General features: G+C 36.9%; 1 protein-coding gene across 4 annotated transcripts in view; it reads left to right on the plus strand.

The window, feature by feature from the left end:
• The first annotated feature begins 6,364 nt into the window (after positions 1–6,364).
• The window catches only part of LOC124591894 (sorting nexin-6), an 82,964-nt gene continuing 73,734 nt past the window's right edge, over positions 6,365–15,594 (plus strand). The window contains exons 1-4 of one of the 4 annotated variants that reach the window (XM_047131779.1): positions 6,366–6,553; positions 6,637–6,684; positions 6,999–7,043; positions 13,393–13,497. In XM_047131779.1, coding sequence (XP_046987735.1) covers positions 6,548–6,553; positions 6,637–6,684; positions 6,999–7,043; positions 13,393–13,497 — 204 coding nt within the window. In that variant the 5' untranslated portion in view covers positions 6,366–6,547. Of the gene's footprint in view, positions 6,554–6,627; positions 6,685–6,998; positions 7,044–13,392; positions 13,498–15,594 lie in introns of those variants that run through there. The other 3 variants (XM_047131780.1, XM_047131782.1, XM_047131781.1) reach the window with 3 other exon arrangements.

Below are 15,594 nucleotides of genomic sequence, written 5' to 3' on the forward strand. Positions count from 1 at the left end.
CTTTGGTTGTCTTAATGGAATGTTATGTGTTACAACTGACCCTCTACCTTTTTGTCTAATAATTCCAACTCTATATCTATTTCTTCTATGTGTTTGAACCCTAGGTTGAGCCTACAAGATGACGATTTCAGTTTATCTGTTCTCGCACTGACCAGTGATGTAAGATTATTGATATTTAATTCCATCCATTGTAATCTGGTATCCACTTGGTTTAACCTTTAATGTAAGTGGGTAAAATTGTTATTCATCTGAGGTGTCATTGTTTTTGTAATCTGATGAAAACGCGATTCCACTGTGAAAATCGCGATTCCATCTGTGAAAACTTGACCTGTAGTATGTTGACCTATTGCATGAATGTATATAACAATGCTTCGGCTGTTTGGTGATCTCTTATGAAAGCCTTGGTTGTTAAATATGTCCTAACTATTTAGTATATCGTCACTAAGTTATTACTATACTGTAATATTAACAGGTATGGCCTTAACTTTAAAATAACTTTTGAGATTGGAGGTCATCTATTAGACCCTGATTGCTATTTATGCACCAAATTTGTTCAGTAAAAAATATTTGTCATTACACAGACAAACATTTCTTGTTTCTGACTCACCAGATAATTATAGCTGGAAAGGTAGATGTTAATGTACACTCATAAAAGACGTGTTGCGCTGCTGCGAGTTCTCAATATGGAAGGCTGGGATGCATGCCCACTACCACTATCGTGTGCTCATTATGCTGCGTGCTGAAGCGGATGACTGATGTACCCATATTCAGCGACTCTGCGTACAGTGCCCTTAAATTGGCACGCTGGAGATACACTGAAGTACGGCTTGGCTCGTGTTTAGCAATCCGTAGATGCAAACCAGCCTCAACATGTGATATTGTCGACGAATAATCTCGTTACCAGTTGTTTATATAAATGGCAACACGCCGTTGATTCTTGTTATTATGGTTAAATTGTCCTTAATAATAAAAATTATAGTTTTTACAAGCAAATATTGATATTCTGCTGTATAAAAGAATAAAACACATTCAATTGCATCTTTAATGTGATACTTACTGTTTATTGTGTCGTGATTATACACATTGTATCACCTTATTGAACACCACTTTTATCACTGCAGCTGTAATTGAACTTTGCAGATTAGTATCACATATTTACACTCAGGTTTTTTGTGAATTTTCCACATACTTGTCAGTGAATATTGTTTGACTGGTTATTTCTACGTCTTTATTTCTGTGAAACGTCGTACATGTATTTGCATTTCTTTTTTTCGCATTAGATTTTGTCTCTGTTAATGTCCATAGGCTCACAAATCGCCATATATGAGGGTTCTCCCCTTCTTGATGCGATCTTGTAACTCGTTTTGGCGGACCCTGCCTTTCACCAGACTCTGAGCCCCTTCCTGCTCTGATGTCACAAGCAGCCATCTGGCGCCCCCCAGAACATCTCCAAAATAAATCACCACAACAATCGAAATAGAACGCAATATACTTTTACCTATAACTATTCTCGCAATATCAATGAAGCAGTATGTATGCGTATCACCAACTCCCAATGACCATCATGTGTGTTTGCACCCTTACAGTGATCAACAACGGATGATGACGTCATCCACCAAAACTTCGTTCCTGAAAGACCTTGATGGTGCCACTTGAAAAGCATTATGGAATTTTTTCGCGTGCTGTGACATGATGTGATGTGACATGACTGCTAGTGTGTATTGGCCTGAATCTGTCCTTCTGACAATAGTTTCTTCTTCGGTTTCTTCGCATTATTCTTGGAGCCATTGCTCCTTAGTTCCCTAAACTGCCTATTTATTTAATTCCTAAGGGACTTAAACTGCTTAATTCCTGTCTTTTCATGAGCTTTTTTGTACCATACTTTCTTCTTTCATCGATCAATTTAAGTATTTCTTCTGTTACCCAATGACTTCTCAGTTATATTTCTTGTACCCATATTTGTCTGTCCAACTCCTGTGAATGTCCATTAGATGTGCCCATTCCTCTTCATCTGAAGCACCTAACGTAGTATTCACTATCACAGTTTGTATAGTCCCAGAAAACTTCAGCTGAACATCGTCACTATACAGAGCTTTAGTATCCCATTTATTTCCACCTTAATTCTTCTAATTTTCTTTAATTTCAGCATGCTTTTCATCATTACTAAATTGTGATCTGAGGCTATATATGCTCGACATATTCCTTACAATCCATTAGCTGATTCTGAAATCTCTGTCTTATTGTCTCTCTGATGTGCTCTCATGTCCACCTCCTCCTGTAATTGTTGAGTAGTGTATTCGCTATTACCAGCTGAAGTTTATTGTAAAACTCAACTAATTTTCTTCTCTCTCATTCAATACTACTGAGCACATATTCTCCTGTAGCACCATCTTCAGTTCCTTTCCCTATCACACCATTCCAATCCTTTATGACTATTAGATTATCACCTCCACTTAAACACTGAGTTGCCTGTCCAATGTGCTCTTATATTATGTTTTTGGCCTATGTTAGAATCTTAGTTCATAGAAAGTGGCGAGAGAAATAAAATGGTTGTTGATAATGATGTGAAAGACCAGTTTGTGGAATTTTCAGGTGACGCTTATGTCGCTAATCACTAGTTGTTCAGTGATAGCATGATAATGTGTTCACTGTCGAGTTTTGGTGAAGACAAAGCTCACACATTCATGCTTACATCGGATTATGAAATATTACCTGTAATACCAATTCTACATGATTCACCAACCTTGGCTGGACAGACAGCATCACGTTTACATTAATACATCATATATAAAATGAATGCAACATTATGGTTTGAACTACCATACTAAAATAGTTACTGTAAAACAAAAATAATAAGGCAGTCAATACTACAACATATTACTACTACTATTACTAAGTCAACATTGTTCACTGGCAACAGCCAGATGGATTTCGTCACATCTTAGCAATTACATACTAAACTAAGATAACAGACAAGAATCATTACATAACACTGATGTTATAAACAATGGTTATAAACAACAATTTTTGGCTCTTAAATGTTTCCATTTTGTGCCTTCCCATGTGATATTATCACATCGACCAGTCTACAGTTTCACTTACAGAGAAAAATTCATTTACAGAATGTAGGAGCTGTTGCTTGAGCACATGCATCAGTCTATCTCTGAACATCCTCAGTGGCAAGTTCTAACACCTGGTGGTAGGTGGTTGAACATCTTCAGGGCTGCTGTTGGAAAACTGTGCAGTGTCTTAGTTAGATTACAGCCTGGAATATCAATGTTGTCTTTATTTCTTGTGTTGTAGTTGTGTATCTGTTGTCTCTTGCACAAAGATAATTGATTTTCTTTTATATAGACAAGAGAGCTGAAAACAAGCTGACTAAACATTATCATTATTGCCAACCGCTTGGAAATGGGTCTATAGTGATCAAATTTCTTGCTGGAAGATATTATTCTTACGGCCTTCTTTTGTAGGAGCAATATGTTTTTACTTCCAGTAGAGTGACACCACAGAAGCTATCCATATGTGACTGTGCCTTTGGAACAGTGCAAAATATATTGTGATTAAGTACTGATCTGTTATCATGCATTTGAGCTTCCTCGGGAGGTAAATTACTCTTGATAGCTAAGAACGCACATGTGCAATGTGTTCAATCGTCAACTTATTGTTAATTGTGATTGCCAGGCATCTGACGTCATCAACATTTACTTAGGGTACACAGTCACCAAGGATGCATAATGTTTTCTGGTTTTATCTTGTTTTAATTTTTTTTGTTCCCTTTGAACCAATTTTTGACTGCTTCAAACAAAATATCAGCATCCTTTAGCGTCTCAGAGGAATTTTTATCGTTAGTCATTAATGTTGTATCATCAGCAAAGAGCAGGCTATCACCATCACAACTTAAATCAATGACAAATATTAAAAAGAGTCGAGGACCAAGGGCTTTTTTCACAAGATATTGCTTCCTAGAAACAAACACTCTGCCATCTGTCGCTTAGGTAAGATGACAGAGCCTCAAGAAGACACCCATAAGTTTTTAATCTTTCCAATAGTTTTTTCTAAGAAATGCAGTCGAATGAATTGGTTAGAATACAAAGAATTAAGGCCATGGAGTTCTCTTCTTCAAATGCTTCCATCTTCTCTGTTATTATATCAAGCATGCAGAAAATGTATATATCCCTCTTCTAAACCCATAATGGTTATCCAGGAAGAGGTTGAGGTGTTCAGAATAAGATAATAGTTGATTCTTCATTGAAATTTCAATCACAATTTCTAGTACAGGTATTATAGAAGGTGGTCTGTAGCTGGATGGAATGTTAAGATCACCTTTTTTATACACTGGCATTGTCTTTGCCAGTTTTAAGAAGTCTGGAAAAGTAACAACCTGAAGGCATTGGTTAATGGCAGGAGTTAAATATTCAGCAATATCAGGTACAGTATCCTTCAGAACTGCACATTATCTGCGCTAACAGAGTGTTTAAAACCTATCACACCTGGAAGCACTTTCTTCCACCTGGTCAAGGTTCAACTATTGCTAATGCTCATATTGTTTATAACACCAGTTTCTAAATACGGTTCTTCAGCTACAGTATACCCAACAACATCAATAAAATATTGGTTAGAATCATCAGGGCAATAGGTCTTTTTCTGTGTTCATACACCAGTTCCCAGACCGCTTTGCCTGGATTCGGGGATTCAGAAATGAAGCTAACATCATATGCCTTTTGGGCTGCTTCTACTCCTTTGCCGTAGATTCTTTTAGCCTACAGGTAATAACAATGAAACATATCTTTGGCTCTGTCATCTTTTGCTGCTTTAACTCAGTCATTTAGCATCAAAACAACATACTTTATGTTTTCCAGCTTTTGACAGTGCTATTCCTTGTCTCTGACTATTTTTCTTCTATTTTTTAGTTTATATAAGGGATTCTCTATGGTTACTGATGAGAAACAGCTGCTAAAATTTATTCTGAGAAGCTGGAAAATACATTTAAAAGCATCACTTGGTCCCAGTCCTACAACTTCAGGTTGCCAATCAATCCTGGCGATCACATTTTTGAAGATGTTTATTCCTTCCACCGTTATGTTTTTTTTACTAAAGGCATAGTCACAATACCACATACTCGCTTGGCTATTTAGATAGACACTTACTTTGTAGTCTTAGGCGTTTAGGTTGCAGACGATGTACAAAGGCAAGTGTCTCCTCTTATTGGTTCATGAGTAGCCACATCCAATCAATAGCTACTCATAAGTACTTTGATGTTTTCTTTTTACTGATACCTTCTCCAAAATGGATGCTGAAGTCACCACACAACATAATTTTTTAATTAATACGCATTACACAGCACAAACTGCTGCCAATCTTGATGAGAAAATTATCGAATTCTCCACGAGGTGTATTATATGCAGTTGTGACAACAATATTTACATCACATAGTTGTAATGCAGGCAATTCTAAATCCAGGTCAACACAAAACTTTTTAGGTCAGCTTCCGAGACACTAGGACTATTTGTATAGACAGATACCCCTATGTATGTAATTGTTTAACGATTCCCTCCACTTATCATTTCAGGATATTCCATATGTCTATAATAATCCTCTTCCTGCTACGCTAGACAGTACTCACTGATTCACAAAACATCTGGTTTGACTAGGTCCACAAAGGTGGTTAAATTATGCAGTTTTGTTCTGATACACTGGATATTTACACTTGCTACAAAAACAGGCACATTCCCATCTGACATAAATATTAAACTGGAGAGCTGTACTTGCTCCTGAATAAAAAACGCTTTGTAACTACATATTTAAGGCTCACAGAAGGATCCATAATTCATACTTTAGGTAATGATCAACACCTAGTTTAAAAGTGCCATTATATCTCGTCGTGGTTTTCTCAACTATAAAATAGTAGCAAACTGAGGGTTAATAAGGTGTATCCAATAGATTTTTGATAATTTAGTTGTATGTCGCGAAAGGGCTGTAGTACGTGCTACCGAGAATGTGATTTTAGAGAGCATTACGGCTAAAATATGAGAATAGCGACATTGTGAAACTCGAAGCGATTCCGGCAGTTTTTTTTGTTGCAATTATCTGTCGAAACCTAAAAATTTACGTAGCAGTAACTTCCCACAGAGGAGGTAATTCTACAGTGTATCTTCTGCTACGCTTGTATTAGATTATCGCTACAATTTTCACACTAAATTACAAGTTTGGACTAAAGTGTACTTTTAATGTGGAAAAACAATTACATTATGTGAAGTCTTGTCGCGTACGACTTTCTGAATGTATTTAAAAACTTATCAACGACGTAGTTGGTCTCACGTCTTTCTTTTACGCTGTTGTTTATTGGCAACTATGTTGGCATTACATTTCGATGCTCAATTGTCATCTGAGGTGGAAGGCGTACAACTGTCATGTGAAGTTTCTGCGAGTTGTGGAGGTTGCTTTTTCGTAAATTGTGTGTGTAGTTCACGTACCGTAGTATTAGGAGAGCGTTTCTGTGGTGAAGATCATTCCCTTCTGTACCGTTTTCGTCTGACTGATAAACATGATGGTAAACTTCTTTTAAAAAATTGAGAGCCGGTGCTCCTGAAGTTTCAGCAGATTCATTAAGACTGTATTTTGTTTATGTTTCAGGAAGGGTTGGAAGATAACGCAGATTTAATTAACGACGATAATAGGAAGGTGAGGAACTGTAAAAGTGGAAGATAACATTTCATCTCCTCACCAACGCGATCAGTTTTTTTTCTTTTTTTTTGTGAACCCTATTTTCTAAATTCAGAACGTGATATTATTAGCATGTTGTTTCTGTAATATAAACATTAACGTGCAAGGTTGGGTGAGGACGGTATGTAGACTCGTCGATAACAATGTGTTTATAAGTTTTACTGAAAACGTTTTACATCGCATCCGTTTTTAAGTTGCACCAGTAGTTTTTAGTTTACTTCTTCATTGCATCCTGGTTGTCTGTGACTACTAGTGTTTACTCTGTGTTCCAGGACGGTTTAGACGATAGAGACATTTTAAGTGGTGATAATAGAAAGGTGAGGGAGCATCTTTACTCATTAAAATAGTGTTGTGTAGTGCATGTTTGTGTTGAAATGGTGCCTTTTACAGTTGCATGCCCAGTTTTGGCAGTATTAGCTTATTCAATTTATAGCTTGTGTTATGACATCTTAATTTCTACAGGGCACTTCTATATAGAATATACAAAAAATGTTTTTGCAACTGCTTCTTTGTGGAAATCTTTCTTTCCACGTCCTTACACATGTTTTAGTGTCAGAGTTCTTTGGCTGCTTCCTTTTTCCCCCATTCTTGCTATAACTGTATAGGCCTACAGTAAATATGTGAACCCCCAGTCCCTTTCATATTAACTATTTTAGAACTTAGATATTGTAAATTAACACTGGTGATTAGATAGACCCTCCTTCTCAAAAGTTCTTACATTCATTTCCTGAATTTTTGTCAAGAGTGGCATTGATTGTAGAGATTTTTTGGTATAAATTCTCACAGTTCGTCCTTTGGAGCTTCATATGGTTCTAGCATGCAATACTTTGAAAATGGGTGGTGATTAATATTCTATAGTTCTATGTTTGGATGTGTATGAATAGGTTGTTGACACCTAGGAGTCTTTCCCCTAGAACCCCTAGCTGTTGTTTCATCTACTTTCTGTAGGCTTGCATTAAATTATAATCCTTAGACCAAATTATTTTATTGTTCAATATTAGTCCTAAATGCCTCTTCATTTATTCAGTTGTAGAAAAGCAGTTATTTTGATCTTCCTCTACTCAGTTGGTGTTTTTATTTGTTACTTAATACTAAGTGTTTAAGTAACCACTGATTTCAGAGAACCCCCACCTTTCTACGTATTTCGTAAACTGAAATCTTCTGCAGTGTAAATGCTAGCGTTAACTGAAATTTTTAGTCCTGCGTCAGGAGGGTTTGTTTTAGAGTATCTGATGGTTAAAAATTCTGTCAAATGCCTGTTGGCAACGAGTTAGCCTCTTGCCCCCAGAACATTAAATTCCATGTCTGTATGGAAATGTTTAACTGTAGTATTGTACATTTTACAGTGGTTATGAATGTGAACCATTGTAGTGCATGGCAAAGGCTTTAAGCCTTTGTGCACACTGTAATTATTCTCATTGTCTTTACAGACTTTATAGGAGGAATAAGTAGAAGATTCCTCATGTGAAGCTGATTTTTGAAAATTTTTGGGATAGTTTGCACCTGTCTTAATTTCTTCCAGTTCAGTTTCTTCAGCATCTGTTATACCATCCCCTAGCTCAAACGTATGGCCATTTGTGCTGCTCTTCTTTGTATGTATTTAATAACCCCTGTTAGTTTTACTTGGTGCAAGTTCGACACACTTGAGCAAAATTGTACAATAGGTTGCACTAGTATTTTGTAAGTGATCTCCTTTGTATGCTCACTGCATTTTCCCAGTCCCAATGAACCGGCATGTGTTATCTGCTTCACATTTGACTGACTGCATGTGTTCATTATATTTCATAAGCCTACAAATGTTTAGGCTGTACCTGGGTATTAGTTGCAGTCATAAGAGACTGTGGTTCGTTGTTTGTTTTTAAACTAAGTTGACAATTTTTTCTGCACTTTGTAATCTTAATAAGATCTGACTGAATATTTGTGCAGATTTTTTTATATGATTTCATTCTATGTAGTTGTATCATCTGCAGTGTCAGATTGTTGATATTGTCTGCCAAGTCATAAACATAAAAAAATGAACAATTAGGGTCGAGGCCCCAGTTATGGCCACATTAAGGGCAATTTGAGATACATCGCATTTTTACTATAGGAAGAAAGTATACAAATAACTTCAAAAAATCGTATCTATTGCTTCAAAGTCTACACATTACAACCATGTAAAACCAAATATTCTAAGTTGTATAACAAAAGCAGAAAAAAATATTGAAAAATAAATGGCGCATTTCCCCGGTTTTGGCCATGTAAACCCTACCTATGACCAGTTGTTTCCCCACTTATGGCCACTTCATATTACATTAAAACTATGGCTAAAATAACTGTTAATCCATGTGCCAGAAGGTAATTTGTGCTTTATACAAGTATATAAGACAACAAACATACATCAAATAGGTAAAAGGTACAGCAACTGAATGAACAGAAAAAAAATCATTAGGCAAAGTATTGTCCCAGTAATTACTTAAATCAACTTCCAGACAAGTTTATTTCTTACTAGTATCAATGGAACCAGGAAACTTTGTTTTCAATGAACGTCCTTCTTGCATCAAGACTGGATCTGGCAGTTTCCCTATATCATCTTCACCCGTTCTAGTCGAAACATCATTTTCAATGTATTCGAAACAAGTTTTCTGAACATTAGAACTTTTTAGGCACTGAATTTCATATTCAGAATCAGAAAGCACTTTCAAAATTACAGATACATACTTAAAAATTGCAGGTCTTGTTGTTCTATTTCCTGTTAAACTAAATTTTCCCAAAATAAAGTCCCCTACTTTCAAATTCTCACTCGAAGATAATTTAACATTTTCTGGTATATCATCTTCATCTCCTTCTAAGTAGTCATCTAAACTGCTTCCACTGTCCGTCTGTTCTTCTTTCTCGGAAGAACTTGTCGGCCTATCACTTAACTCTTGTCTGTTTCTTGTTTTACCCATTTTTACAAGAAGATAATGCCAAGTGCTGCTCTTTGGACTTTAACTCCTCCATAGCTTTTCTCTTCCTTTTTTCCTGCTCCTCCTCTTGCTTCTCTTTTTCCTTCAGTTCATGATATTCCACCCACTTGTCACTAGTCACAACAGTGGGTGAGTGTTCTTTCTTTCTTTTTGTGCCTCATTGTTTGGGTTTTGGCCAAGTGATGACACCTTCAAAAACTGTTGCTAATTATTTTGGTGATGTCACTTGGATACGCACTGAAGATGGACTATGGTTGGAAGTTGGAGTACCTGAATTATGTGAAATACTATTGTGGGTTGTTGATATATCTGCAGGAATAAGACTGTTGGTGGGTGTTGAAGGAATATCTGTATTTTGTAAAATGCTGCTGTGTGTTGAATATATGTCAATATTGATGAAGGAGCGCAGGAGAGCTTCTGTTAAGTTTGGAAGGTAGGAGACGAGGTACTGGCAGAAGTAAAGCTGTGAGGACGGGGCGTGAGTCGTGCTTGGGTAGCTCAGTTGGTAGAGCACTTGCCTGCGAAAGGCAAAGGTCCCGAGTTCGAGTCTCGGTCTGCCACCCAGTTTTAATCTGCCAGGAAGTTTCAATGCGGTATGTATTTATATAAAAATACCAAAAATCTTTTAATAAGCCTATTTAAATAAAATTAGCCTAGTGTAATGTAGGGCAGAACATCAATATTGATGTTTTTGTATCAGTTTTTAGAAGTGGCCAAAACAGGATACATATATGTCTCCACTTATGGGCACATGCTTGGCCATAACCCGGAACCAGGGCTAAATATGGATCTGTTAATGGCCACATACTTTTGATAACATGTTTTTTAGCTGAGCCATATAAAACTTAACAGAAATGAAAATATGATGTCTTATCTTACCTCTGAAAAGATTAAGTTTCTTCTGATGTTTTATTTAAACATGTAAAATACAAAAAACAGATCATGTGTTGCTTAAAGAAAACTTCTGCAAAACCCAGCTTCTTCAACACTGATCATTTCACAAAATGGTGTCTCCAAACAAAAACAGACAAAAGAATGATTATGTAGACAAATGAATAGCCTTTCACAAAGTTTATTATAATCTATGGTAGAACTGGCTGGTATTCCAGAGAAGCTTAAAAATTAACCTTTGACATTGAGGTGGCCATAAGTGGGGTAGTGGCCAAAACTAGAGCCTTCACCCTATGTTCCAGATTTCCCTGGGCACAATGAAACTTGCTCCTACAACTTTCGGGGTTCCTCCATCTGAGCTAACAGTTGTCCCTGCAAAAAAATCTCAACCCAGTCGGATGAGTTTTACCATACTCCAACGAAGTCCTGAATGATATTTCACCACACTATACCCCATCTGGTGAAGGAAGAGAAACTGACCTGGCTCTTCTGCAGCATTATTGACACATTCTGCTGAAGACTACTACAGTCTATAGCCATGTGACCCCTCTGCCCAGAGTCATGACACATTTCTCCTATGTTACTTTGTTTTTAAAATTCCTTAAAAGCCCCTTTGGAAACAATTTTCATTCATGGACAATAGTGCACATTCCTCTTCCAATGTTATTTCTAATGCTGTATAATTGTTTGAATCCGTACAATTGAAGACACTGAAATAATTGCATGAAATTTTCTGTTAGTTCTTCTACAGCTGCTGGGACTGCCTCTTCAAGCACAATCTTTAATCTGCATGAAAATTTTGTTGTGCATGCTAAGTTTTTCAGTTATAAGAAATTTTGTGACCGTATTGTAATCCCATAACTAGAAAATTAAAGAATTCCATAATAGTATAACATCTGAAATCTGAAGTATAAGGTGTGTTTTTTTAAGTAAGTACCATTTTGAAAGTAAAAAAGACGTGCTAAGATCTCAATAATACATAATTTCCGTCAATATTGAGGAGGCACTTGTCATAGCGTTGTACCAGTTTTTTGAATACCCTCCTCATAGAAGTCTGCCGCTTGACTTGTTAACCACTGCATCACCACTGTTTTGACTTTGTCATCATCTTGAAGACTCTGACCGTCCAGGTATTTCTTAAAGTGCAGCAGCTTACTGTAAAAAATTGCACAATCTGCGCCGTTCAGTTCAGAACAAAAAACATGGAAAGTTGAGCAAGGGCATTATTTTGCTGCAAGACAATGCCTGTCCGCATGTGGCGAATCAGACTAAAGATCTCATCACATCTTTTCGATGGGAAACTCTAGATCATCCTCCGTACAGCCCCAGTCTTGTGCTCAGTGACTACCATCTGTTCCTGCACTTGACGAAACACCTGGGCGGTCAGCGTCTTCCAGACGAAGACGAAGTCAAAACAGTGGTGATGCAGTGGTTAACAAGTCAGGCGGCAGACTTCTATGAGGAGGGTATTCAAAAACTGGTACGTTATGACAAGTGCCTTAATATTGACGGAAATTATGTAGAAATGTAGATTAAGGTACAAGCTTCCATGTAAAAATAAAATTATTGAGATATCTTAGCACGTCTTTTTTTTAAATTTCAAAACTTTATTTATTTAAAAAACACTCCTCGTATTTTAGGTGAGCTTTGCCATGTAAAATTGTCAATTATGAACCAAAAAAAGAAAAATGGAAAATTAATAGAAGTAGTTGGTGATGGGAAGTTGGGAAACAGTATTCTACAAAGATAAGACTGGCAGAGTTTGAAATCAATAACCTATCTTGCTAAAATACACCCTTAAGAAATTTGTAAAAATCTGAGTTCATAAAAACTGATTTGAGTGTGGGAAAAGCCAAGAAATTGTAGACCTAGAAATTTTTGGTGTGTCAGATGTTTTATTTTCAATTTGCATACAATGAATGCATCACAAAGTGCAGACAGTGTATACTATTTGTTTATTTCATAACTTTTCAGTTAAAGCGATGATGTGATGACAATTTACTTTTTCGTACATCACTGAAGTGTCATTCAGCAGCACTGTTTAATGGAAGTAATTGTTTTGAATAACATATTTGCATTTTTCTTTAAGGTGATTTGAAAGTTATTTCACAGAATTTACACTTGGGGTGTACTGTTTTGGTATGGCATGTAGGATATATAAGTGCTAAAGTTAGTGAAGAAATTCCTCAGTTCAGTACTATAGTCAAGTGTTCAGAGACAGATATACAGTAGACATGTTGGAATTGTAGGTTGCTGTAATCATAAGAGACGAAGATACTTGGACATGATAGACTAGCATGGAGAACTCCACCTGAACCAATTTTCAGACTGATAACAACTGTTTGTCTGGACTTTAATAATTAATGTTGATTGGCAGTGATTTAATGAGGCCAGTCTATGTAATTTATGATATTAATATAATAGTGGGAAACATTCCACATGGGAAAAATATATCTAAAAACAAAGATGATGTGACTTACCAAACGAAAGTGCTGGCAGGTTGATAGACACACAAACAAACACACAAAATTCAAGCTTTCGCAACGAACGGTTGCTTCATCAGGAAAAAGGGAAGGAGAGGGAAAGACGAAAGGATGTGGGTTTGTCCATGCTGTTAACTCATTGTTGCTGATGTTTCATTTGAGGACATATTAAAATGCTTCATAATAAAAAGATGCAGAACATACGAGGCAAACTGCCTTTGAGTTTATCCTCAATCAGCATAGTAATATTAAATTATGCCAAGTCTGCATGCAAATTGTAACCTGTTTTTGTGTGTTATATCCTGTTTGTAGGAAAGCTTGATGTAGCACACTCTTTGTTTCAGCCTGGAAGATCGGAGACAGTGGATTTAACGGATCATTCATTACTTGTTGATATATCTGATGCTTTGAGTGAAAAAGATAAAGTTAAATTCACAGTTCACACTAAGGTAAATGCTATTAGTATTATTAGATTAGTGAATGCTTTGGTGAATGGGTGTCACACAGTAAAAAGGTTCTGGGTTTTTGCAAACTCCTTACCTTTTTATTCTTCTTCCTCCTCCTCCTCCTCCTCCTCCTCCAAATTTTTTTAGGGTTTCTAAAAGTGTCCCAGGTTGCTGCACTACTCAGTGGGAGTACATCTTTTAGGATGGAGCAGTTCTTTGGTGTCTTTGTAATAAAACTAAATTTCGTGGCATTTCTTGGTATATAGATTCTAGATCCCTGTGTGGTATAAGAATTCTACGAGTGGCTTCTTCGTTTAACATAATAGGCTTAGTAAAGCCACAGTCCTGGAATTGTGTTGAGATTGAATCGTTCATTCTGCAGTACAGTATGCATCATTTTTTAAATTTGGATTAAAACTGTGTGCTGTCTCAGGACTGACTCCTTTGCAAGCAGTGTTCCGAGTGAGTCGTCATGGAACAGCTCGTGGTCCACTTCCATAGCATCAGTCGTACTCGGGTTATGGCTAAGCCATATCTTCATAATGTCCTCTCTTCCAGGTTTCCTAGTACAGCATATGCCAGAGTTTGGCATTGGGATGTAGGAGAGGGGCACTGGCAAAACTGAAGCTGTGAGCTTGATTAGCTATCATACTAGGATAGCTTAGTTGATAAAGTTGCTTGCTAAATCTTAGTTTCTGAGTTTGAGATCCATTCAGGCACAGCTACTTAGAACACAGAACTCACTCTCCCTCGTTGGGTGAAAGAGACTTTCATTTATCACTATAGTCTGATGAAAATTACTTTTTAGTTCATGCCTTGCATGTTGGAGCTGGTTTCCTCCAACTGGAACATTGTCACAGCTGAACTGTTTGCTGTTGCCAAATTGCCACAACAGATGATCAATTCACTTCGAATTCCTTATTGTGCTTTCCTTTTGGCACACACACACACACACACACACACACAACAAAGGTAATGAAATACATACATTTCATATACAGCACTATCTCAACACTATTGGATCCTCCTGCACGAGATGCGATTTTACATCGCATCCTATCAGCACAGAGTTCGCCCTTCAGTTGATAAGATTCATATGACATTGCATGATGCCTAACTATTGTTAAGGGAGCAAATTGTTCCAACTGGTTCTATAGAGGAATAAATATAACACTGTATCAAAAAGTGGTGGTGTTGCATAGAAATTAAGATACAGTCCTGAAGTGTGGAAGGTTGTGGGTTCAAATCTTGTCAGGTGGTATAATGCTTTTATTTTTTAATCTTGATCAGAATGACTGTTGGATTTTTATTCAATTAATTGATTTAAATGTAGAATTTTATTTTTTGTCATGGTATTGACATCATTTGCTCATATTTTCTCATGTCATTTGTTTTTTGTTTGGAATCTGGGAGTGTTGCCTAGATTACCTGTAACATTGTCAACCCGGTTTACAATGTGTCTGCTCGTGTAGCCTGTGTGAGGATAGTTTCAGGCAGACAATGAAAGTGAAAAGGTACAGCTTGTTGCTAGTTTTGAAACTAAAATTTTTCTGCCTTCAGTTTGCTCACAGAGGTCAGCTTTATTCACCCTGAACAAAACCAGTGTGGTTAACGGTTCTCCCACAGGTCGTTGATTGCAGTTTTCTCAGGTACATTTCCACATAAAGAGGTTGTGGTTAAGATAGAAAATGAGTGTAAATTCTGGGCTACGAAACTTGTCAGCTGCAGTTGAGTCATTGGTCATTTGAAATCGGCTGTGGGCAGAGCCTCTCACATCCTGTCATTCCTGATGTCAGTTGCTCTCAGCATCTCTGCTTTACATCTAACAGAACTTTAGCACTAGTGAAGTGACACGCTGTGTTTGCATGTTGTCTTTAACAGATTGGCAGCCGATGTGGCAACGCAGTAGTGTCAAGTGACAGATGTCAAGAAACAAGTAATTTCAGTTGGGCTTCAGTTGATATTTGTCTGTTGATTATACTTAATGGAGTTTAACATATAATAGGCTAAAAAAATCCTCATTTTAGAAGAAGCAATGGACAAAAACAGTTGGCTGTGTTGCTGATAGTGCTAGACATCTGTGCCCAAGGGTGTACTGGG

This window comes from Schistocerca americana, chromosome 2 (genome assembly GCF_021461395.2).
Source record: "Schistocerca americana isolate TAMUIC-IGC-003095 chromosome 2, iqSchAmer2.1, whole genome shotgun sequence".
Lineage (NCBI taxonomy): Eukaryota > Metazoa > Arthropoda > Insecta > Orthoptera > Acrididae > Schistocerca > Schistocerca americana.